At 38.9% G+C, this 27,053-nt stretch overlaps 1 protein-coding gene, 1 long non-coding RNA gene and 1 other non-coding gene across 51 annotated transcripts in view; 1 reads left to right on the forward strand and 2 right to left on the reverse strand.

The window, feature by feature from the left end:
• The window catches only part of PSD3 (pleckstrin and Sec7 domain containing 3), a 540,565-nt gene that overhangs the window by 255,178 nt on the left and 258,334 nt on the right, over positions 1–27,053 (reverse strand). For 44 of the 49 annotated variants that reach the window (XR_014062388.1, XR_014062392.1, XR_014062391.1 and 41 more), the window contains one exon: positions 16,500–16,589. Coding sequence is in view for 30 of the 49 variants with exons in the window: in XM_081521119.1 (XP_081377245.1) it covers positions 16,500–16,589 (90 nt within the window). In the remaining 19 variants the exon portion in view is untranslated. Of the gene's footprint in view, positions 1–1,523; positions 1,753–5,200; positions 5,426–15,888; positions 16,179–16,499; positions 16,590–27,053 lie in introns of those variants that run through there. The other 5 variants (XM_081521154.1, XM_081521146.1, XM_081521150.1 and 2 more) reach the window with 3 other exon arrangements.
• Positions 12,414–12,487, forward strand: TRNAC-ACA (transfer RNA cysteine (anticodon ACA)). Its single transcript has one exon. It is a non-coding gene; the product is annotated as a tRNA-Cys (tRNA).
• On the reverse strand, positions 23,641–25,015 carry LOC145517858 (uncharacterized). The gene is made up of 2 exons (XR_014062410.1): positions 24,941–25,015; positions 23,641–24,014 (listed from the first exon to the last, which is right to left on the reverse strand). It is a non-coding gene; the product is annotated as an uncharacterized LOC145517858 (long non-coding RNA).

Consider the following 27,053-nt stretch of genomic DNA (forward strand, 5'->3'; position numbering starts at 1 on the left):
GGCCTCCTTTGCTCACAGGAAATAATGTAAAGTTTTATTGTCTTTTTAAGATTGGGAATTTCTCCTCAAATGAAAATATTGCTAAATAATTCTCTACTTTTTAATAATAACATAAAAACACCATAAATCTGAGTTTGGCCTTTTCATAAAAATATAGGTGGGTACCTTTAGGAGTACTAACACCACTTAATAGAAGGATCTTTAAATTAAGCTTTTAACTCAGTACTACAAACAAAGAAAATACAAGAACCTCAACAATCTGTGTAGGGGAGTTTCCAAAGGTTTGGTTTGATATGTTTTTAATTGAGTTTTTCCTAAAGAAAAACATGAAAAACATGAAACTGATGTGGTGGAGGAAAAAAAAAAAAATATATATATATATATATATCTCCTCAAAGTCAATAGTACTGTAGAAATATGAAGAGGAAGAAATCAGTGAAGCAGTGGCAATCTCTTAGAGCTATCAGAAAATATATTTAAGCATATTAAAGCGGAAAATGAATGGAAGAAGATGAAATCAGAAGCAGTTCCAGGGAATCTTTGAGTATGAAAGTATAAAGCTTTAATCAGAGCACAGGGGCTCAGGATCATGGCAAAATAGACGTGTGGAAAGGAAGCATTCCCGCGCAGGCGCAGACGGTTCATCAGCCGCCCTTGGGTCCACTGCTTAGTCAGGACACACGAAGCAACTCCCAGAAAGGATGGGCCTCCCCTAGCAGACCTCTGATCATCACGACCAACACTTTGGGTGTGGGGCCAAGATGGGAAAAGAAGGAAAGAAGCAAAAGCTGGCAAAGGACAGGAAGACAGGTTTGGAAAGACTCTGGAAGGCTCTGTGCCACCAGAAGTTTAAAGAGCGAACTGTGAATCACAGAGAAAGGCCTAACTTGTTGATCCCCATGAAAAGACCTCTTGGCTTTTTGTCACCAGGACGTTCCATTTGCATTCTATATCTCCCACCCAGTTTTGGCAAAAAATACCAGCTAGCTTGCTGGTTTCAGTATGTCAGCCCTTATGTACACATGCTTTCGAAGGGTGAATAAAAATGACCACAGGCAGTTATAACCTTTGTATTTTTAAAAGGCTGGCAGGAAGTATTGTTAAGACTTTCTGTAGAGATGCATGCCTTCCTTTCAAAACAAAAACACAATCCTTTCTAAAACAGCCTGTTTGCAGGGCAGGAGCAGAGACTCAAAGGTAGAGAATGGACTCGAGGACCCAAAGCGGAAAGGGGACGGTGAGATGAATTGGGAGAGAAGCACTGACATATATACACCCCCAGGTGTAAAACCGACGGCTCAGGGGAAGCTGCTGCCTAGCACAGGGAGCTCAGCTTGCTGCTCCGTGATGACCTGAGGCCTGGGATGGGGCGGGGCGGGGGGGGGGGAGCCCAAGAGGGAGGGGATGCATGTAGCTGATTCACTTCGTTGTACAGCAGACGCCAACACAACATTGCAAAACAATTAAATTCCAATAGGTAAAAAAAGAAAGAAAGAAAGAAGATAAGTATCACAGAGTAGTTAGTCCTTGTAAACGGGATTTTTCCTTTATGTGGGTGGTTATAACAATCAGTCAACAGGCCATAGGTTTTAGATAGATGCCGCAGGCCCACCGCAACTCTCCACAGAAGCTGTAATGTTACTGAGGTCACTGTCCACCCAAGCAGAATACAAAGTCCACTGAGAATGGTCCACTGTGGTGACGTACAAAGGAAGGCCACATCCCCTGGTTTTCATCAGTCAGATTTGAAGTCTTAAAAAAAATTTAGAAATACTTAAATAACTTTTTAGACTTTCACATGTAATTCTACTTATGATAGCCAGATAGAAGGTGATACAAAAATCATACTACAAAATTGCCCCAGGCCTTTTAAAAATATTTGTATACATTAAGCGTGTACCTTTTTGACATTCCTCCTATTTCTCTACTTTGATCTAAAAATATCTCCTGTTAATCTGACAGTGGCCTGAATGACTCAGCATAAACAATAACACACACGGAATGCAGTTCTTGGATAAAGGCTGCGCCAAGGGCGTGACAGGTGGTCATCATGCTTCCTGCCTCCACTCCAGCACTTAAACCATTACCCACCCGCCCCACCCCCAGTTCTCTCTTTTATTCTGGCTCCGCAGCATCCATTAGAACTGCCTTGAATGACAACTAAGTGCTCCCTCCTTGAAAGAGGCTTCCTGGATGCTCTCCTGTTGGAAGTCTTTTTTCTTTATTCTAAAAACCCATAGCATTTTCCATGTAACTCTCTACTACAGGCAGAATTCAAAAGACACTGGCCCCCAAGATTCTCATTTCCTGGATACTGAGCTAAAAGCTCACTTAGGTGCTACTGGGATGGAACTCCGCAGGTAGAATTAAGGCTGCTGATTAGCTGACCTTAATACTGGAAGGTTATTTTGGATTACATGGGGCCGGGGGGAAGGGAGGGGTTCATGCATCAGTATTTAAACAAGCTCTTCAAAGCAAAGAGGAAGGCAGAACCATCACTTAGGAGATGTGCCAAAAGAAGAGAATAGGAAAATGGGGCCAAAGGTGCAGCGAGAGACACGAAGAGTGAGAAGCTCGTGACCCGTGGTTGCGGGTCTGAAGATGGACGACAAGGACTGTGCGTGGCCTCCAGAGGCTGTGACAGCCCTCTGGGCACAGCCAGCAAGGAGACTGGGACCTCGGTCCTGCAGCCACATGGAACTGACTTCCGTCAGCAACCTGAATAAACTTATAAGGAGATCCGCCCTCAGAGTTTACGGACAGCAACACGGGCCTCCCTGCACTTGATTTTGTTCCTGTGAAACCCAGAAGAATACAGGCCAACCCAAACCTCCAACCTACAGAATGGTTAAGATATTCAAGCTGTGTTGTTTACATTTGTGGAAATTCATTAACAACAGAAATAGAAAACTAAAATGCCTTCTTCTGTCCTTTATCCTATTTACCAGTCGAAATTTCAGTGGACATCAGATCAGAATCACCTGAGAAGCTTTTCAAATGCACATAATCTATTCCCAGATAAAACTGCTGAGGGAGATGAGGCCAGGAAAGGGAGAAAATATCAAATTTTTACTTAGTCGCTCTCTGACATTTTCCCTAACATTTTGTAATACTAGCATCACTTCATGAAGTTCCTGCAAGTCCATCTCCAGGTAATTCCCACCCTCACATGCCCAGAGTTAACCACAGTTCTGATTTCGGTTTTCCACTGAAGGTTAGTTTTGCCTGCACTAGGACCCTCTGTAACAGAGCCGTGCGTTGCATATGCTGCTGTAAGGTCTCCTTCTCCATGCTGTTGTGTATACAGGCACTCCACTCCTTTTTATTGAATATCACACACTGTAACACTCCACTATAGCTTATCTGCTCCCGGTTGATGGACACTTGGGTGGTTCACAGTTTGGGGCTATTATGAATAAAGCTGCTATGAATATTTTGGTGACATGCTTTCATTTCCCTTGAACTGCTGGATCATAGGGTAAATGTATGTTTAGTTAAAGATCATTCTCTGAAGTGTCTATGCCATTTTAAGGGTTTCTACATGAGTGAGAATACGTCGGCGCACTTTTTGTCCTGTCTCAAATGATCTGAATGTGTGGCAGGATTTGAGAATCACTAGACTAGATTAAGAATTCCTCCAGAGCTGGATGCATATCTTACTCATCCTAGCTTTCCTCAATATATTTAGCATAGTCTTTAGCAAAGCAGGAACTCATGAATCCTATCAGATTTCATCTTGATCCAGCTTCTGACTTTTGCCATATATGGCAAATTTATTAAGTAACTATTCCATCAGTTCAGTTCAGTTCAGTCACTCAGTCATGTCTGACTCTTTGTGACCCCATGGACTGCAGCACGCCAGACTTCACTGTCTATCACCAACTCCCAGAGCTTGTTCAAACTCATGTCCATCAAGTCAGTGATGCCATCTAACCATCTCATCCTCTGTTGTCCCCTTCTTCTCCAGCCTTCAATCTTTCCCAGCATCGGGGTCTTTTCCAATGAGTCAGCTCTTCGCATCAGGTGGCCAAAGGATTGGAGTTTCAGCTTCAGCATCAGTCCTTCCAATGAATATTCAAGACTGATTTCCTTTAGGATTGACTGGATCTCCTTGCAGTCCCAGGGACTCTCAAGAGTCTTCTCAAAAGCATCAATTCTTCAGCACTCAGCTTTCTTTATAGTCCAACTCTCACATCCATACATGACTACTGGAAAAACCATAGCTTTGACTAGACGCAATTTTGTCAGCAAAGTAATGTCTCTGCTTTTTAATGTGCTGTCTAGTTTGGTCATAGCTTTTCTTCCAAGGAGCAAGCGTTTTTTACTTTCATGGCTGCAGTCACCATCTGCAGTGATTCTGGAGCCCAAGAAAATAAAATCTGTCACTGTTTCCCCATCTATTTGCCAGGAAGTGATGGGACTGGATGCCATGATCTTAGTTTTTTGAATCCTGAGTTTTAGGCCAACATTTTTTCATCTCCCATAACTAAATACAATTAGCGTAATTTTGAGTAAAGTATTTCCTTATCTGAATAATCATGGGTCCAATACTTGTTTTCTCTACCAAATTTCGAGCTCCAAGAGGGCGTGGCCTGTGTCTGTCTTATTAAGGGCTGCACACATGAATCCAGCACAGAGACGCGTATCAGGGCCTCTATGAATGAATAAAGTGCACAGGGGAAAGAAAAAAACCCTTTCTTCTAAGTTTTTTATTTTAATTAAAATAAGCTACAAGTTTCCACTCTGGGACAGTCCTAGGTCTACAGCTCTCAATCTTGGTGGGAAATAAAGATCCTTCTGAAAATCTGATTAAAACTATGGATCCCCCCCCACCAAAAAAAGACCAAAAAAGACAGATGCATGTATACATCCACACACATTCATAATTCTGTACATATCAAGTTGGTCACATAGTGCTCACATGGTCAAAAGTCATAGCCCTGGGTTTTTTGTAAAACTGCAGTCAGTTCTTTCACCAATATTTTTTTGAATATCTGATTTGTCCTGGAACAACACTATGTATAATGGCAAGAGTCTCTGTCAAAGAATAGGGGTGGGGAGGTGGGGGGGATGGTCACATACTAGTGACCAGCAGTAGCATCTAATCCAAAGTCAGACAACTGTTTTTAAAGATGACTTTTTTGCCCAAGTCTACAACATATGACCAACAAACTGAAACACAGATAACCCTTCAAGGTAATACTTTGGGGATAAGAGATTTACCTTTGAATTGTGTTTCAATTCAAGTGAAAGAAAAAGAGGGAAAGAAGAGTAACAATGTACCCATGCTGCATTCTTGAGGAATAAATGCTTCTAGCATTAAGGGACCTCGTGGTGAAATGACCTGCCCCAGGAGATGGGACTATCATCTGTGGTGGCTTCCTCAAACGGCAGTGTGTCTGAGGCACAAAAATGACGCTGCTGTCTGTGGGAGGTGCGAAGAGAAGGGTAAATGTTAAAACAGCTAAAGCAAACAAAAACTTTAAAACAGCAACAATAAAAATCCAACACTGACAGAGAATGGAGTTCAAGAATGTCTTCTGGTAGAGAAGTGAATTATTCTATATTAATGGATTTTCTGATTGAAGTTAATTTCTTCAAATGGCAAAATCTTTATAAAACAGTTGCTGGCAATCTTCCCAAATCCATTTCACACTCCTGGTGTCCTTAATCAAACTAAGTAAACATGATGTAATGTTTCAGATGACTCACTCAGCCCATCCATTACCCCGCCGCCCTACAGCACACTCTGAGAAGTTGCTGACTACCCACCTCGGCCTGCGCCTTCACCAAAACAACTCCAGCCGCTGCAGGTGGAGACCCAGGCTTTTGGGGTTTCCCCTTTCTCTTGGCCTCATTATCGTCACTACTTGGTAAGGTCCATTTACCTCACTGATAGCACTCCTTGCAAGTCATCCTTCTAGTTCCTGGCTAAACTGGAAAAACAACTGTTTCTTCAAAATAAGTTCAATTTAAAATTTAAATAGCAACCTGAATATTCTGTTTTATTAACTTTGTTTCAGGAAGGGTGAGCTGGCTCTGAGATGACCAGTGGGAGGTGCCCAGGTCCAGATCCCCAGTTTTAGGCACCTATCTGTAAAATGACATCCACATGGCCATTGGCTTGGAAAAGCCAGGGAGGAAGATGAGGCCAAAATTTCAAAGAAACAATTTTGGTTATTATTAAAAGAGACCATAAATGAGGACCTGAGTAAAATTTGTAATGTGTGTTACACAGACTCCACAACACCCATTTATTCTGGCCGTTCAGAGTTCTTTTAAATTTTTTGCATTTTCAACTTTTGGGTCTTTTTCAGACAACAGACATTTACATAAGTGAAGCATTAATACAGCCACAAATCAAATTGTTTTCCTTTGTGATTTTTTTTATTGTACAGCTACAAATGTCTTTCAATTAAAATATGCGTCTCTGTGTTGAGGATGGACCATCCGCTGTGATACTTTATTAGCCACTGAGCTGCAGGCCTGTTGAAAGAAGTCCATCCCTGCCATCCCCATCTGGTACATCATGAGCAAAGGGGGACAGTTTAAACTCACAACGTGACCGCCGACATTCATATCAATACCACAGGCCCATGCCCGAGTGACAAGAGCACAGACCCTGGTGGACTGTATCATGAAATTAAAAAATCTTCCAAACATATGAACGTTCTAACCTCCGTGGATGCACCTGAATATGAAATTCTGTAGCACTTCTTCATGATCAAATTAAAATGAACTCTATCTGGGAATCATTAATATTCCATTACAGGACCTGTAATGATTACTACCTTCCCTTTCTCCTACTCAAACTCTTTTCTTTTTTTTTTGGTTAAAAATCTGTTTGTACTCTTTAATCAGCATCTGTTCTGTCAAAATGTTCTAACAGACTTCTTTCTGATAGATTTTTTCCTAGAGCATGAACATGACATGTAGACCTTCAGCTATTTCCAAGTATGCTCTTTCTCATCGTCACCGTCTTCATTCAAGGTTGGAACCAGACCAGAAGCAGCAGCCTGCATCCGGATCTCCATGGGGAAAGCAGAGCAGAAACACACACGGACCTGGACCTCGTATCACAACTCAGCTTGGTGCATTTTACTCAACAAAGCCGCATCCCATATTTTAAGCCAAGACCTTTAAAGCTTTTCTCTTTAAAAGCTTGCTAAGGCAGCTTTTCTCTTGAAAGGCTTGCCTGCTTCTACCAGGATAAGCATTCAAGCCAGTTTCCTCCATAGAGACTGTTGCTACCAGGTCTCCAGGACCTTCTCTTGAAGAGAGCTCACCTACTCCAGGCAACAGTTGATGCTCTTTTTTTAGCTACACTTAAATACCACCCCTCAGTTCCTATTTTCAACTGCAGACTCCAAATATAACTCAGATCAAGTATTTTTGAGAATTAACTTCAGGCTTTTCATTTATAAAAAATGCTGACTTTTTTCAGACTGTGGCCCGTCTCTTCCTCTCACATAATTCTTTAGGAGTAATCCTTTGAGGACACTGACAAAACAAAGGTTAATTTTCTTGGATTTAAATCTGATATTTCACTACTAAGCACATACTTCTTTGCCTTAACCAATAAATACATCAGAAAACTTGAGAGATGCAATTTGAGTTTACAAAGAAAAAAATGATATCAAGAATACTCCTAACACTTAGACTGAAAGGATCCGTAAAGACCATGCATAGTTTTGATCCAGCTTATTCTTTGCCACAAAATATTTTGCTCAAAAGAAATCACACATGAGTTAGTTTGAGCCCGATAGAAAAAACAGAGCAAGTAGTTCTGGTCCTGGTAGAGAGTGGGGACACGGCAAGGGGGCAACAGATACTGTCGGCTTTAGGAGCCTGAACTGAAAACCTGAAAATGATGGGCATGGTCCACATTTTACTCCAAGAAACTGAGGCGCTGTCACTTATCAGCAGCGAGAGGACGGGCGTGGAACCCAGGACCCCCAACGCTGGGATGCGCTCTCCAGTCCTCATGGGCACTCTTGGAGGAAGGCATTACTACCCATGTTACACATGTGGCCTGCCCAGTGGCACAGAGTGACACCAAGATCAGGCCTTAACTTGGAAGAAGCAGTCAGGGTGTTCCTACTTTTTAGTGCTCTTCCATTTCATGCAGTTTAGAACCCAGGTGGTATAGGAAGGGACAGTAGGGCAATTTGGAAAATAATTTAGCATCAGAAAAGCCAATGTCTCAAAACAATCTGAAATCATTCCGTTATTAACTGTCACCAGCCATGCCCAAGCCTTCGTCCCTTCTTGAATGCACAACTGCAACCATTTCTTCACCGTCTCCTCATTTCCACTAGTACTTCCTTCCAAAAAATTCTCCACAGATCTCAGAGTAACAATAACCACCTTTTTGGACTCATGTGACTTTCTAGCTTTCCAGCTCTTTAAAATGATTCCCATTGCCTTTTTCTTAAAACAACAGTTTTCACTGCTCCTATGCAATTGCAGCTGAGCTTAACAATCATGATATTCACTGCTGGGAAGAGGAATCAAAGGGTAGTAAAGTTTGAAAGAGTATGAAAACGTCATTAAACTCGTTATTACATGATGCTTAAATCTCTGGCTGAATGCAGAGAAATGGAACTTCCTTTTCATTGGAAGTTTTAGTGAAATAATTGTCGATTCACATGCAGTGGCTCAGACAGTAAAGGATCTGCCTACAATGTGGGAGTCCCAGGTTTGATCCCTGTGTTGGGAAGATACCCTGAAGAAGGAAATGCAGTATTCTTGCCTGGGAAAATCTCATTGGCAGAGGATCATGGCAGGCTACAGTCCATGAGATTGCAAAGAGTCGGACATGACTGAGCAATGAACACTTAACACATGCAGTTACAATAAACAAGAGATTTTTTTTAATATATTTTACTAAGTTTCCTCCAATGGTAACATTTGCAAGACTACAGTATATCATAGTATATTACAACCACAACACTGACTTTGAACACCCTCTTCAGATTCCTCCACTTATACTCGTCCTCATTTGATAATACTGGAAGCAAAGATGAAAGAAGAGAGAGCAAAATGGGGGAGAAATGTTGCTTAAGGTCAGCCTTTCGGTAAAAAGAAAAGAAGTGCAACTGTCAGTTTAAAATTTTTAATCTCCTTCCTGGTTGAAAGGGTCAAATTAGATAGGTCAATGGAACCCTGAAAGCTGAGTTGGCTTTGCTCTCTTTTTAAGAAAAAGCCTACAACTCTTGATGTCACTTTGTGCCAACAGGCACTTTTCGGAGTTCCATTTTTTAACAGATTGCTTAAATCTTTAATGGCTGGGTTGTTGCGTTTTGTTTTTGTTTTTTTGCTCACCCCTATATACAACTGTGATTGATTAAAAACCTAATGGTCATGCACCTGCATAGCGTGATTCTTATATTTCCTAATTATTGTTTCTTTCTTTTTACAAGATACATTAATCTTTATTTAAAATGTGTTTTTCTGTTGTCAATCTTTTGGATCTGTTTATTTAAATGTTACCCTCCTGGCTAACTTCTCCATCATTTTCACAGGTTACTATTGCCTAAGAATACGAAATAAGAAAGTTACGTTTGAAATAAAACATACAATGGTTTCAGCTGACTACATATGTTAAGTGATAGATACAGGTAATATGCATTTTCATAAACTTTTTTAAGTTCTGAAATCTGGCTCACATCTAAATTCTGGTTTGGGGGAAAGCAAGGGAAAACACACACATCTGAGTAAGAATATTCACTGGGATTCGACTTGATAGAATATGTAACAATTTTTTTTTAATTTCTAAAAAAATTTTTATACAATTTTTGAGGTCACTTTCCATTTACAGCTATTACTAAACATTGGCTATATCCCCTGTGCTGTGTAAAACATCCCTGAGTCTTTCTTAAACCCAACTGCTTGTGCCTCCCACTTCCCCCCGCCTACACTGTGGCCCCCCACCCCCAACCCGTAACCATTTGTTTGTGGTCTGAATCTGTGAATCTCCTTCTCTTGTGCTTTTTTACTACTTTGCTGTACTTTATTTTTAGATTCTACATGTAAGTGATATCATACAGTGTTTGGATTTGTCTCTCTGTCTGCTTTTATTCACTTAAAGTCCATTCCTGTTGCTGCAAATGGCAAAATTTCATTCTTTCTATGGCTGAGTAGTGTTCCATTGTATTCTTTATTCAGTCATCTGTTGATGGACACTTAAGTTGCTTCCCTATCTTGGCCATTGTAAATAATGCTTCTATGAACAATGATGTGTATATATATTTTCAAATCACTGTTTTTTGGGTTGTATACTCAGGAGTGAATGTACTAGGTCATATGGTTCTAATTTTTATTTTTGAGGACCCTCCATACTGTTTTCCACAGTGGCTGCACCAATTTACATTCCCACCAACAGTGCACAGATTTCCTTTTTCTCCACATAATTGCCAAAATTTGTTATTTGTATTATTTTTGATGACAGCCATTCTGACAGGTGTGAAGTGATAGCTCATTTTGGTTTTGATTTGCATTTCCCTGATGATTTATGATATTGAGCATCTTTTCATGAGCCTATTGGCCATCTGCATATCCTCTTTAGAAAAATGTCTATTCACGTCTTCCACCCATTTTCTAATCAGGTTGTTAGTTTTTTTGATGTTGAGTTGTATTAGCTGTCTACAAAGGTTGGATATCAACCCCTTATTGATCATATCATTTGCAAATATTTTCTCCCATTTAGTAGACTATCTTTTCATTTTTTCAATGGTTTTCTTTGCTACACAAAAGTTTTTAAGTTTAAAGGTTTCATTTGTTTATTTTTACTTTTATTTCCTTTACTTTAGGAGATAGATTCCACCCCTCATCCCAAAAAAATATTGCTACAATTTATGTCGAAGAGTGTTCTGTCCAGGTTTTCCTCTAGGAGTTTTACAGTATCCAGTGTTACATTTAAGCCTTTAATACATTTTATTTTTGTGTATGGTGTTAGAGAATGTTCTGATTTCATTCTTTTACATATAGCTGTCCAGTTTTCTGGACAAGGATTTTTCAGTTATTTGTAAATCAATCAATGTGATATACTACATTAAAAAACTAATGAGTAAAAACCATATGATCATCACAATAGATGCAGAAAAAGATTCTGACAAAATTCAATGGCCATTTCTGATAAAAACTCTTCAGAAAATGGGCATAGTGGGAATATATCTCAACATAATAAAGATTATACCATATATGACAAATTCACAGCTAACATCATACACACGAGTGAAAAGCTGAAAGCATTTCCTCTAAGATCAGGAAAGAGACAAAAGATGCACACTCTCACCAGTTTTATTCAGTATAGTTTTGGAAGTCCCAGCCATAGCAGTTAGACAAGAAAAAAATAAATAAGAGGAATCCAAATAGGAAAAGAAGAGGTAAAACTGTCACTCTTTGCAGATGACATGATACTATACATAGAAAAGACATCATCACCACCTAAAGACACCACCAGAAATCTACCAGAGCTCACCAATGAATTCAGTAAAGTTGCAGGATACAAAACTAATACATAGAAATCTGTTGCATTTCTACACACTAACAACAAAAGATCAGAAAGAGAAATTAAGGAAACAATCCCCTGGAGAAGAAAATGGCAACCTACTCCAGTCTTCTGTGTGGAAGAGATTCCCAGGATAACAGTCGAGAATCTACAAAAGCTGACCAATAAACCCGTGAGCCTTCTGACCCAGAGCTCCCCATTTGGAGAACATATAGAGTAGGGAGACACCCAGCAATACTTCTTTCCCAGGGTTTGTAGTCACTTCAAATAATTCCCATCTCCATTAATATCCCAGGATTTTCTTGGGATCTTTAAAGAGGACCAGAACTAATTTGCTTCCTCGAAGGTTCTTCATGATCTCAGGACCAGTTTAAGACCAAATTCTCCTTGGTCCCTGCACTCTTGCAGCATCAAAGACCCAAACCAAAGATAAGATATAAAAACGCAGCAAGATGGATAAGAGGCACTGTTGCTTAACAAGGTTAAAAAGGTAGAAAATATAGGATTAACCAAGGTTCACTGTCAGGTGCCTATACAATGTCAAGACAGGCAACACTGCACAAATGCCTTCTGTGAAGGATTTCAACGGCCATTCTTTGGAACCAGCAAGTCTTTAGAAAGAAAACAAGCCACAAATGATGAGGATTAAAAATCTTACCACAATAGGAGAAAATGCTCAAGGTCAAAGTCACAGATGGTTCCTTCTAAGAACAAAATGATAGGTATGTTTAGGCTAAAAAGGGATGGGGGACAGAAGTCCTGTCCACTGACACTACTCCCACTCAGCCCAGGAAGTGTAAGATACCTCGGGTCCAGATACTCGCAGGAAGGGGTGGAGTCCTTGTCCAGTCCACATTGAGATAGGTAAAGAATAAAACAATACTAAAAAGTTATAATGACTTCCCTGGTGGCTCAGACGGTAAAAGTGTCTGCCTACAATGCAGGAGACCCAGGTTCGATCCCTGGGTCAGGAAGATCCTCTGGAGAAGGAAATGCCAACCCACTTCGGTACTGTTGCCTGGAGAATCCCATGGATGGAGGAGCCTGGCGGGTGACAGACTATGGGGTTGCAAAGAGTTGGACACGACTGAGTGACTTCATTTTAAGTTTAAAAAGTTATAACAGCTAACACATACTAGAACTCTGAAGTCTTTAGATATATTAACTTATTAAAACAACTAGATGAGGTAGGTGTTAATAAAGCCTCCCATTTCATAGATGAGGAAATCAGGGGACAGTGTTTAAGTGAATTTGCTCATAACCCCTCAGCTAATCAGCCAGGGGAGCTGAGATTGGAACCCAGTCAGTAGAGTTCCCAAGACTATAGTCATAATCCTCATGTATCATGTCTCTCAGGAACTTCATCCTCCAACCCAGAGCTGGCCTGCATTTCATATTTTCATCTCCTTCTATTTAAGTCCTGAGAGCTTTATTATTTATTAGAATCTCAGGGATGTCCTATTAAATCATCAGAACTAAAAGCACATCTTCCCTCTTCCCCTTTCTTCCATTTCACCCCCAATGACGCCTGAAGGCAAACCACATCCAAGCACTGGGACTGGCACGCCCGGTGCAGCCATGTACACATCAGATAGTGTGGCAGAGTTTGGTCCTGTTTTGGTGAGGAAATAGGCAGGAGGGAGAGAGAGATGGAAAGAAACAAGGAAAGAGAGAAAGAAAGATGGAAAGAAACAGAGAAGGAGAGAGAGAGAAAGAGAGAGAGGGAGGGAAGAAGGAAGGAGGAAAGAGCATTAATGCTTATGGAGAAGAAAGGGGATGGGAATTGAAGTGGAACATTAACCTAAATCGAGATCAAAATCAGCTTCCTACTAAAACTGTACCTATATTTCAAATGGAGGCTTATCTCAAACAGCACGTCCTCCCAACCAGATTTCAAGTTTAAAGAACCTAAATAATATTCTCTGGAGAAGGAAATGGCAACCCACTCCAGTATTCTTGCCTGGAGAATCCCATGGACGGAGGAGCCTGGTAGCTACAGTCCATGGGGTCGCTATCACTGGTTGTCTTTTGGTACCCAACTTGTTCCATTTTATACCATAGATATCTGTTACTTATAAACATTTAAGCAACTTATTGGGGTAAACTCTTATTTGCACAAAGCACTCATACACTCATGTATCTGTTTAGGTCATTTGAGTAAATAGCAGAGAAATAGGAGTCAATTGTAAAGTGTGAAAAAGGGCTCAAAATACCACTATCTATCCTTTTCATGTAATCTAAGGCAAATTTACAGCTAAATATTAACTCAAGTGTCTGAATTAAAGGTTTGAAACAAGTCCCTCATGGTGTATAGCTTTAAGTGTGTTAAGGTCAATTTTTTTATTATCATTTCTACTAATAACAAGCAGAATTAATTTTATATTTTTATTTTAATATGGAATAACTGTCTATTTAAGGGAGAAAGGACCCTCCATATTTTTCAGTAGTTTGCAGTCTCTGAGAAGAGGGGCCCATTTGGTTCTGATATGTTCTCCAAGTCCACACCTGAACACCCAGTGGGTCTTCAATAAATATTCCTGACTATGCAACTACCCTGAACAACAGATACAGGTCAGAATGTTACTTCTGGTACAAAAAGAAAAACCAAATGCTACTCTGAGCCAAAGAAATCTTAAAGTAATAAGGTCAATATGCAGCAATAACCATTTATCAGTTCTGTCCATATAACTTTAAACAGCTCACTTCATAGATTAAACTGAATGGAGTAAATGCCTGTAAGTTTTAAGTTGGGAAAGGGGTGGTAGAAGAGAGAAAGGAGTTATCTAGAACCTGTAAGATGATAGCAAATGTGTGTGTGTTTATCTGGACATATGTATCTGTCAGTGTGGCATGTGTGTAATACTGTCCCCCTAAAGGCCAATTCATATTCCACCCAATAATTTATCTCAACAGGGAATGAAGAGGTAGCTATCAAGAGAGAGAGTGTGTGTTTTGGTGGCAGAGGAGGAGAGAAAGAAAGATAAGAAAGAGACTAAGAGAAAACAAATGAGAAAGTCAAAGGTAGAATTAAAAAGACACTGAGAGGAAGAGAAAGGGAGGCAGAGGGAGAGAGGAAAGGAGGAAAAGCAATTAAGAGGGCCGCCATGGAGAAGAGTGAGATGAAACAAACGGTTTGAAGAGAATCTTTTCTTGCTGGAATCTGCAGTAAAATCCAGATTCCTACTGACACAGAAAACCCTCGGGTGGGTGAGTGGCTGGGGTTTGTTATAAAAGGAAATCGATATTTTACTTGACAGTTTCCATGTAAATACCACTGTCATTTGCAGTATCATTTCACTATCAGCTTCCCACAATAAAAAACAGTATAACACTTATTTTTCCCCCTGAGATTTTTAAGCATGATCTCAATTGTATGACTGCAACAAATCATCCAGCAAATTCTTGGCAGAGTAAATCAAACAACATATGCTTGCCCAAGGTGAATGGTAGCCACTGGACTGAACATTAACTGCATGTGGTTTGGAAAGCTCCATCAAACATGCTCTAAATCTGCCCACTAATGAACTCACAGGCATGCATGCTACCATAGCCTACCACAAAAGTCTAAAAGCTACTATAAAAATTCTACCTGTCAATTTTCATTTCTGGCATAACTTGATAAAAACCTCACAAATCCTCTCCTAGAAAGACTGTTACATTCCATGCTAACACCACTAGAATGAGAAAAGGCCTCCTTACATCTGTCTGCTGTCTAACTTCCATGGATGCACAGAATATATCAAGTCCCAAGCCACCATCTTTTACTTTCCATTCCCATTTGGAATTGTAGCTTCAGAAATGGCAGCATTTGTTCCATAAAGAAAGGACTTAAAAAACACCTTCCTTATATAGTAAGCCGAAGATACATTTCCTCTTGCTTTTCTCATAATATAATTTTTTAATGAGCCATAATTAAAGCCAGTAAGACTCAGAATCTTGTAATACCATTTTTACACCTTTTTTCATTTTTCAGAGTATATATGTCTTTCCAAATCTGGCAGAACTCAATTCTATATATTATATAGTTTAAAAGTCATAGAAAACATAAGGTCTTATCTTTCTACTCATACATTTCCATATTATACCACGATTCAAATGTGCTGCCCTTCTTAGCAAATTCAGTCAAAATAAATATATATGTGTACAAAGTTTTTAAAAAGAAAGTTTGAATCAAATAGAAATCTGTAAAAATCACATTCTCAACACACACATCTTATCCTGAACTTCAAAAATATCCACATCCATTATCAATCTCTATTTTGTATTTGAATCAAATGCACATCTCATGTATACTGCTGCAGGATGTTATGAATTCCAAAGTTGATTAGAGGGAAAACATGCTAATTGTTGTCAATAATAAAGCTCAGTGCAAGTAATTCAGGCATTCCACAACTACTTAGATTTTAATTTAATCTCTTTCCAAAGGTGACCTGAGTGGGTTTCTGAGGACTGAATAGTCAGAACTCTTCCTTTATTGTCTGATAAATGCTCTTTTGTTTCCATAGGGAACATACTATTGTGATCTTTCTCAAGTTCTGACAGTCAAATAAACTGATTATCTCAGTATTATAAATTATAACGTGGACTTCTAGGAATTATTAATTGAAGGGTACTTTGCAGTGTGACACATCAAGGACAATGTCCAACAGAAACCTCACCGGAAAAACTAAAAGAAAACAACAAAAGACTTAAGTGATCTTAGCCTATTTTACATTAAAAGGTAAGTAGAAAATATAAACATATTTTAAATACCAGTATTTCAGGGTAGGGCATTAAGAGGTACAAACTACTACATATAAAAAAATAAGTTACAAGAATATATTGTACAGCAAAGAGAATATAGTCAATATTTTATAATAACTTCAACTGATAGTATAATTTATAAAAATATAGAATTATTATGCTATATACCTGAAACTAACATAATATTTTAAATCAACTCTACTTCAGTAAGTAAATACATAAATATCAGTATTCCAATGCTTACTTTCAGTAGATCCTTGGAGAAATCACCACCTTCATCTACCCCTTGGAGGTTTGCAATGAACTCTTGGCAGGTCATCTTCTTTCCAATATTCTGGAACAGAGGCAAATAACACATCACAATGACATAGGTGGAATTAAGATTATTTCTTGAAAATGTTATTAAACAAAATAAGATTGATTTGGTTTTTCAAAACCAAACACGAACACCCCAATATATGTATGTGTATATATATATACCTACAAGTTTATACGCATATGAAAAAAACAGATGGCTTATTATGCTTTGAAAACTGTCGTTAAATATGAATAGCAAAATTATGTCAAAGTTTTATTTTAGCCTAAGAAAAAATCTGAAAAACCTTTGCTACATTTATGAGAAGAACATACAATGCAGTTTTTACAGGAAGAGCATGAATAAAATGACATTTCTTAGCTGAACTCTGATGGCTATTTACTTGCTTCTTTATTTGTATTTCCCACCTATTGCCAAGAATGATGAAGGACCTGAGATTTCAGGCTGCTACTTCAAGCTAAGAAGTTAGCCTATCACAGGCTGCTGAATGCAGTCAGAAGCAGGACCGCAGGAATTTATCACAACAGAAGTGGCCAGAACCCCAGCGCTTTCTTCCTCCACTTCCCTGAGTCCCAGTACTCAGAGCACCTTGAGTGGGGCCAGCTGACACCTGCACACACAGTAGGAGCTCTGAGGTTTGGGAACCTGAATCCTCGCAACGGGACAGTTAAGCGTATCTACCCCTTGGCTGTAAAGAGAGAAACCAGCTTGTATCTTTCAAGGCCATACACAAATGTAACCACTGCTCTCGGAATCACTAAGTCAATTTTCCAATGCTGCTCACCACAGAAATAATATTGAAAAGACAGACCAGAACAAAGGCAACCAAACTTCAGTTCACAAAATGTAAGAAAAGCAAGAGATCCTCGGAGAACTGTTTCCAAACTCATTTCCAACTTGACTTAAGGATAATAAGTTTAACCAAAGATGACCTCATTAAAATAGACAAAAATTAGAAAATGTGATGGCTTCCCTTGTGGCTCAGACGGTAAAGAATCCACCTGCAATGCAGGAGACCTGGGCTCACCTCTGCGTGAGGAAGATTCCCCTGGAGGAGGGCATGGCAACCCACTCCAGTGTTCTTGCCTGGAGAATCCCCATGGACAGAGAAGCCTGGCAGGCTGCAGTCCATGGGGTCGCAAAGAGTTGGACATGACTGAGTGACTAAACACACAGAAAATGCAAACTGTAAAAAGAAAAAAGATGCAAATATGCTGAGAAAACTAATAAAATTGCTATGACACAGAATTGCCTCCAATGCCAGCTCCAACTGGCTAATAAAAGTTGCCGGTTGTGAAGGATTCTGAGGTTGAGTCTGGACTCCACAGAAACCCATCCCATGAGCAGGGGAGAGACGAAGAAAAAAGTGCACAGATAGGGGCCCTCTGGCAAATGTGGTCCAAGTGAACACGAAGTGTACCAACACAGTGCAGCCCTGCACACAATATGTGGGCAAATACAATGCATGCTCTACAAGGCGATTTTATTCAGAGAAGTAGGGTAGAACAGTAAGTAGTCTGCAAGTTGGTGCAGAATGTTCTGGAGACAAAGACTTTAAAAGGAATGAAAAACCATAGACAGTTTCAAGGGAGTATTTATACAGAACTTAAAAAATATACATCTGCCTGAGAACAGATTCACCTGTGTGTCTTCCAAGTCATCGCTTCTCACTTCCTTTTCCACAACTGCCCTTCTACCTTAAAACATGAAACAATCTCTCCAGTGCTTGCTAATTAATTATAACTTTTGGTAAAAACCCTGCCTCTTCCATCAGGAAAGACAGCATAGATAGTCACACTTAGAGGAAAGACTGCATAAATGTTTTAACAATGAGAGCTGTCTTTGCCAATTAATGTATTTGGTAGATATTTCCTATAACTTGAATAAATTGTAGCTGCAGTCCCAAGTTTTGCTGAAAATTTATTTAAAGCACAGAAAAGAACCTTAATAGAAAATACTGTTTCCTAACGTTATATTGAAGAAGACAATAGCTCAATTTTCCCTTATCAAATGCAACAGATCAAACAGGGTGCCACCCAAGCTAAAAACTAGCAAGTATGATCAATAGTCATTTTGATATGACCTGGCAAGGCTTTTCTGGGATATGCTTCAAGGATTTGAGAAAATGAATGAATAATGACTAGGTAAAAAAATTCTTTTCCAAGTTAGGTGGTTCCAATTCTTTGCTTTTAACAAAATTAAAAGAGGACATAATTTAATCATCACTTAAAAACAAAAATGTTTTTTTAATATGTGATTTGGTAACATTGGGGCACTCTTTCTGCCCCCTTCTGATGTCTGTGTCAGAAGCTTTCTCTATCTCTTTTATACTTTAATAGAACTTTATTACACAAAAGCTCTGAACTATCAAGCCTTGTCACTGGCCCCGGATTGAATTCCTCTCCTCTGGAGGCCAAGAATCCTGGCGTCTTTTGTGGGTCAGCAGCAACCTTTCATTTCGGGGGCTCGTCCGGGATTCTTCAGGACAAGGTAAGGATGCCTGGAGCTCCAGTTCTTTGTTCTCCCGGCGGTCATGTGTTCTGCTCTACTTGACTAACTCTACAGTGTGCTCACGTGAATGAATGACACGCCCTGCACGAAGCCAGCGAGGAGCCCTGCTCTGCGGTTCCGCGGTGACCTCACACGGCTCATGGCAGAAACCTGCCGGGGGTTTATACCGACCTGTCAGTGGGCTTCCCTGGTGGCTCAGACGGTAAAGCGTCTGCCTACAATGCGGGAGACCCGGGTTCAATCCTTGGGTCAGGAAGATCTCCTGCAGAAGGAAAGGGTAACCTACCCAGTTGGCAACCCACTACCAGGAGGAACCTGGTAGGCTACAGTCCATGGGGTCGCAAAGAGTTGGACATGACTGAGCGACTTCACTGTCACTTGATGACGTTATCTGTTTTTAATCCTTGCAATGTTAATAATGATAAAACTTGTTTTAGAATGATTATATTGAAACTCCTGAGTCTTTTAGTAATAAGAAACTGAAACTTTCATCTCAATTGATATAATTTTTGTTAAAATAAGTATCAAATAAAACAATATCAAGACTCCCAAATATAAAAACACGTTATACAAACAAAAATAAAACTATGAAAAAGTAGACAAATTACAAATACCAGGAGCAAAAAAAGAAGATTTTTTCAAATATGATGGAGTGTCAACTTACTATAACTTTTTTAAAAACACCAGCTTTATCAAAATATAATTCATATAACATTCATTCTTGTGAACTATACAATTCAATAATTCTTAGTATATTGTTAAAGCATTATGGCCATCACCAGTCTAAACTGAGAACATTTTTATCACTCCAAAAAGCTGCTCCATATCCATTAGCCATCACTCTCAGATCCCTCTTCCATGCTCACTACCCATTCTCTTGAACACCAATAATAAACTTCTTATTTACTAAGCCCTGTGGAGCTGCCTATGCAGGACATTTCACATAAATGGAATCATACAAATACAGTCTTTTATGACTGGCTTCTTTCATTTAGCATAACGCTTTCAAGGTTCACCCATATTGTAGCATTAATCAGTATTTAACTTCTTTTTATTGCCAAACAACATTCCATTATATGAACATACTAAGTTCTGTTTATCCATTCAGAAACTGGTGGCTACTTGGACTGCTTCCACATTGTGGTTACTATAATGTAGCTAAAAATATTCGCATACAAGTTTGTGTGGACTTGTTTCCATTCCTCCTATGTGTAAATCCAGTGGGATTGCTGGGTCATATGTTAACTCTGTGTTTAACCATTTGAGGAACTGCTGGCACCAGTTTGCATACCCACTAAAAGCGTGCGAAGAGTTTCAGTTTCTCTACATCCTCTCCAACACTTATCTGTCCTTTTTATTTAAGCTGACCTAGTGGGTGCAAACGAATGTCCTGTGCTTCTGATTTGGATTTCCCTAATGACTGGTGATGTTCAGCGTACATTCATCCATTACTGGCCACATGTACATATTCTTTGGAGAAATGCTGATTCGAATCCTTTGTCCTTTTATTATTGTCTTTTATTCTTGGGTTGTATTCTTTATATATTCTTGATCCAAGCTCCTTATCATATATGTACTTTGCAGATACTGTCTCTTATTATGTGAGTTTTCTCATTTGATGGTGTTCTTTGAAGCAGAGAAAGTTTTTAATATAGATGATATTTCAACTTATTTTTCCTTTGGTTGTTTGTGCTTTTGGTGTCATATGTAACAAATTAATGTCAAATCAATCCAAAGTCACAAAGATTTACTCCTATGTTTTCTAAGAGATTTTATACTGTTAGCTCTTACATTTAGATATTTGATCCGTTTCGCATTAATTTTTGTACAGAGTAGCAAGGAAAAATCTAACTTCATTCTTTTGCATATGACTATCCAGCTGTCCCAGCACCATATGTATTCCTTCTGCAATGAGTGGCCTTGGCATCCTTGTCAAAAATCAACAGACAGTAAACAGTAAGGGTTTACTCCTTAACTCTTAACTCTATTGCACGGATCTAGATATTTGGTTTGATGCCAGTGTAACACTCTCTTGACTCTCATAGCTCTGTAGCAAGGTGTTTTCACCTCTGCATTCTTTTTGTTATGGTTAAAAAACACAAACAATTTACTATCTTAATGATTTTTATGTGCACAGTTCAGTAGGGTTATGTATTTTCACACTGTGGTGAAACAGATTTCCAGAACTACTTCATCTTGTAAATCTTAAACTCTGTATAACTTCCCATCCACCTCCCCTCCAGCTTCTGGAAACTATCATTCTACCTTCTGTTCTAATGACTCTGAATATTTAGGTAACTCATGAAAGTGAAATCATAGTGTTCTCAAAGTTCATCCATCTTGCAGCGTATGTCAGAAGTTCCTCCTTTTTAAGGCTGAGGATTTCGTTAGATGTATACCACAATTTTGTTCAACACTTTATCCACTGATGGACATTTGGGGTGTTCCAGTTCAGGGCTTTGTGAAGTGCTGCTATGAACATGGATATGCAAATATCTCCCTGAGATCTTGCTTTCCAGTCTTTTATATATATAGCCAGAAATAGGATAGGGGTATCATGTACTATTTCTAATTTTTTTAAGGAACTGCCATGTTACTTTCCATAGGGGTGCACCATTTTACAATTCCACCAACAGTGTACAAGGATTCCAATTTCTCCCCATACTTGCCACCTTTTGTTATTTTGCTTTTTTAAAAAAATAGTAGCCATCCTCATAGGTATGAGGTAGTTTTGATTGGCATGTCTCTGACAATTAGTGAAAGTTGAGAATTTTTTCATATGCTTGTTATTTGTATAATATCTTCAGATAAATGTCTAATTCAAATCCTTTTCCCTCTTTTTAATTGGGGTAATTAATTTTACTGTTGTTGCAGAGTTGTAGGAGTTCATTACATATTCTGGATATTAATTACTCATCAGATATATGATTTGCAAATATTTTCTCCCTTTCTGTAGGTTGTCATTTCACTTTGTAGTATCCTTTTCTGTACAAAAGTTTGCAAGTTTGATGTAAGCCCATTTGTCTATTTTTAATTTTGCTACCTATGGTTTGGGTGTCAGATCCAAGAAATCATTGCCAAGTCCAACATTATGAAGCTTTTTCTCTATGTTTTATTCTCATAGTTTTGTCATTTGAGGACTTTAATCTACATTGAGTTAATCTTTTATATGGCATAAGGGTACAACTTCACTTTCTGCTTTGGATGTCCTTTATTCCCAGCACCATTTGTTGAAGAGACTGTCCTTTCCCCATTGAGTAGTCTTGGCACCCTTGCTGAAGACCATTAAAAAGTATTTATACAAGAGTTTATTTATCTGTATTCTATCCCACTTGTCTATTTGCCTGTCTTGACACCAGTATCACACTCTTTAGATTATTGTAGATGTGTAATATGTTTTGAAATCAGGAGGTGTGAGTTCTCTGGTTTTGTTGTTTTTCAAATCTGTTAGGCTATTCACAGTCCTTTGAGATTCCATGTGAATTTTAGGATGAATTTTTCTTTTCTGCAAAAAATTCCATTGGGACTTGGTTAGAAATTGTAATTGAATTTCAGTAGCAGCTTATCAAATTTCTGTGGGGGTAAAAAAAGGCCAGCTGGCATTTTGAGGATGACTGTGTTGAATCTGAAGATCACTTTGGAGAGCAGGGCACTTTAACACTAAGGGTTTCAATCCAATACAATGAAATTACTTTCCTCTTACTTGGTTTCTTTCAACAATGTTTTGTAGTTTTCAGTGTCAATGCATTCATCTTATTTTGTTAAGTTTATTCTTAAGGATCTTAGTATTTCTGATGATACTGTAAACAAAACATTTCATATTGTTCATTGCTAGTATCAGCAATGCAAATGATCTTTGTATATTCAACTTTTATTCTACAGCCTTGCTGAACTGGTTTTTAGATTCTAATCATTTTTTTCCTTTTGTAGATTCCTTAGGATTTTCTATATAAGAGATCAAGTCTTCTGCAAACAGAGAAAATTTTACTTATTTCTTTCTAATCATGACATTTTATTTCTTTTTCCTTGCCTACTCACCCTGGATAAAATCTTCAGTATGTAACAAAGAGGAGGCATGGGTAGACGTTTTGCCTTGTTTCTGATCTGGGGCACAAAAATTCTTCCAACTTTTCCAGAAAGTATGATGTTAGCTGTGAGTTTTTCATAAATGCTCATTTTCAGGAAGTGACGAAATTCCTTTTTATTCCTGGCATATTAGATATTTTCCTTTTAGTTATAAAATGGTGTTGGATTTTGACAATGCTTATGTGTTTACTGACATAATCATGGCCTTTCTCTTTTATTCCATTAATAAGGACATTAGATTGATTTTCATATGTTGAACCAATCTTGCATTCCTATAATATATCTCAAATGGTTAGAATATATAGTCCTTTTTATATACTGCTAGACCATGTTTTCCTTTTTCTAAGAATTTTGAGTCTATATTCACAGGGCTATTCATAAAAGATATTAGTTTTCTTGTGATAGTTTTGTTTGGTTTTGTTATCAGGATAGTATAGTCCTCATAGAATGCTTCGAAAAGTAATCACTCCCCTTTTATTTTTTTCTGAAGATTTTGTGAAGGGTTTATATCAAAACCTCTTCAAGTGTTTAGTACAATTCACAAATAAAGTCATCTGGTCTTGGGCTTTTCTTTGAGGAAAGTTTTATTTATTATTAGTTAAATCTCTTCATTTGTTATAAGTCTATTCAGATTTTCTATTTCTCCTTGATTCAGTTGCAACAGTATTTATCATTCTAAGAACCTGTCCATTTCACCTGCATGATCTTTTGTTAATATACAATTGTTGATCGTATTCTCTTGTAATCCTCTTATTTCTGTAAGCTAACTTCCTGAATAGTCAAGGTTGTTTATATCTGCAACTTACTGTCCTCCTCTGACCCACTAGTAATTCTTCCAGGTGAGGTCTAGGAGCAAAAGCAAAGGGTCAGATCAGTCCACTTTGCGTCTTGCTGACATCTATGTTTAAAGACTCCCCAAGTCTTTATGCTATTTTTATCAGGGAGTCAAAGGAAAATGAAGTCTTTGCCATCAAGAAACAGTCCTCATGAGTACTTATGAGACCTTGTTATACCAAATTGTATCAGTTAATTTGAAAAACTATTATGTAAACAAATACTGTCAAAGCTTACTCTAATCACTGACTTTGTATCTCAACAGTTCATAGGCATCATGATTCTATTCTGTTTTCTTTTCAAGTTGAATCACGACTTTGGGAAAAAGGAAGCCTGCTTTGAAACAAATGCTGGCAGTTGCATGCCAAGGCAGCACTTTCGTAGAACTTTCTGATATTCTGAATTCTTTCCCATTAAATGAATAAAGCATAGAAATTTGAAAAGGCCTCCTATGCACCAAAAGTCACAAAAATTATTCTTTGAAATCAATACAGTATTTCCAATCAAATCTGAGATGTTCAAAGAATATAAATCTGGAGATCATATCTTTAAAATCAGGAGGCATTTTTAATCAAACTTAAAATGGAGAACCCACGAAAAAGAATTCTATCTGAAATCCCAAAAGACCAGTCAGGGCCGAATCTTGACAATTTAGCCAATTAAGGTACTATCCTTAAGGAGAGAAAATATTAGTCAAAAAGTTAAAAAAAAACCAAACTGGGGGTTCACACTCCCAGACAAATTTAAGGTTATTCTCCCAAAATGACTATATAGTCATTTTAAAATATATTTTCTTAAAAATAAAGAGCTGTTTTCTCCATTTGTTTCCTTTTAGAGATAAAGTATTTGATGAATTTATGATGTCTGAAAAATGTAACTTGGATGTAAACACGTTTCTCATTTAGAATGTTAGGTAAAAGGATCCTCCTCAGCCTTACCTACTGTGTTTAGGAGGAAGTAGAAGGTTTCATAGAGCAGAGCAAGAGTCTGGGAGAGACAAGTTCTGTAAATTTCTGTCAGGGATCAGATAAGAAATATTTTAGGCTTTACAGGCCGTAAGATCCCTGTTACAGCTACTTAACACTGTCATTTTAGTTTGCAAATGTGTGTGCCCGTGTTCAGGAAAGCCAGCTGGACTGTGGGGCATAATTTGCAGGCCCTTAGTCGATAAGAAGGGCTTCCCCAGTGGGCCAGCGGTAAAAGAATCTGCTTGCAATGCAGGAGACACAGGTTCAGTCCCTGGGTTGGGAAGACTCCCTGGAGGAGGGCATGGCAACTCATTGCAGCAGTCTTGCTTGGAGAATCTCACAGCAGAGGAGCCTGGTGCGCTAAGGTGCACGGGGTTGCAGAGAGTTGCACACGTGAGCACGAGTCTATAAGAAACTGGAAGGAGGTGGCCCCGGTACTGAGGACACGTCACGAGGGAGCAAATGCACCGGCATCCGATATACTCTGGACTTTAATTTCAGGTTTACCCTCTGTTAAAGTGGCGGCATTTTTTTCCCCACCCCAGGAGATAATCAGCTCCGGACTTCAGAGGTCAACTGAGAGTGAAGGAGAAAAGGTAAGATGGAGCGTTTCTTTCTTAGCAACGTCTTAGACACCATACAAGCTACAGGCCCAAACTGAGCCTAAATGTGACCACGTCTTTGCTTTGAGCCCGCCTCCCCGACACTCGGAGCATGGAGCTCCAGCCCAGACCTGACCCTCGCTCAGGCCTGCGGGTGAGCTGCTGATAAAGTGGCATCTCAACTCTGCACTCACCAGGAAGCAGCCCCCAGTCTACACTCTGACCGAAAGGTTGAAGAATTGGCAAAATAATCCTCAAATTTTTCATTTTTATTAGTGTAAACTCTGGAAGCTTTGTCGAAAACATGCTTTCGGAGAAACTGAAGGCTCTCATGATCCATTGGTAAAATCTGGCTTCATAAATCTTGAGATATTAAGACACAGCAGGCATACCCTCCCACATGGCAACTCCACCTCCTCCAACATGCTACAGTAAGTGCTGAAAAAGCATACTACTGACTTGGTAATGACTTCAGCTCTGGAGCTCTGCTGACAGCTCCTACTTTGCTTTGGTTTTGAATGCGTTGCTATCAAGTAAGCTTAATTGTCTTCTGCTGCCCTCGGGTGTCCAGTTTTTTAATACACATGATCAGCTGGCAGAACAGGATCCTGTGTAAATTTACAAACCAAGAAGCTATAACTGTGATATTCAAAGTACTCTTTCATAAACCCCAAACACAAAGCTAGTGTGCTAAAAGTTCAACCTTTAGAGATATCTGCAATATTACTGGGATTTTCCCCAGCACTTCTATAATACATTGCCATTGAAAAAGGAGCCAGAAATAGCATGAAGAAAAAAATATATATGGCAACTGAAAATAATATTGTAACACAGTGATTCTCAAAGTATGGTTCAGGGATTCTGTTCAGGGTGTCCATGAAGTCAAACCTATTTTCATAATAACAATAAAAACATTTTTCAGTCTCTCTCTCATAAGTTACAGTAGAGTATTCTAGAAGCTACATGACTTGTGATATACTGTGACAGACAAAACACAGAAGCAGAGAATCTAGCAGTCTACTATTAAACCAAACATGAAAGAAATTTGCAAAAAATTTTAAATGCTATTTTTTTCACTAAATTTTAAGTATAATTATTACTCATCAGTTCAGTTCAGTCACTCAGTTGTGTCTGACTCTTTGCAACCCCATGGACTGCAGCACGCAAGGCCTCCCTGTCCCTCACCAACTCCTGGAGTTTACTCAAACTCATGTCCATTGAGTCGGTGATGCCATCTAACTATCTCATCCTCTGTTGTCCCCTTCTCCTCTTGCCTTCAATCTTTCCCAGCATCAGGGTCTTTTCAAAAGAGTCAGTTCTTCACGTCAGGTGGCCAAAGTATTGGAGCTTCAACATCAGTCCTTCCAATGAACACCCAGGACTGATCTCCTTTAGGATGGACGGGTTTGATCTCCTTGCAGTCCAAGGGACTCTCAAGAGTCTTCTCCAACACCACAGTTCAAAAGCATCAATTCTTCAGT

The sequence above is a fragment of the Giraffa tippelskirchi genome, chromosome 8, assembly GCF_054371585.1.
Source record: "Giraffa tippelskirchi isolate mGirTip1 chromosome 8, T2T-mGirTip1v1.2.pri, whole genome shotgun sequence".
NCBI lineage: Eukaryota > Metazoa > Chordata > Mammalia > Artiodactyla > Giraffidae > Giraffa > Giraffa tippelskirchi.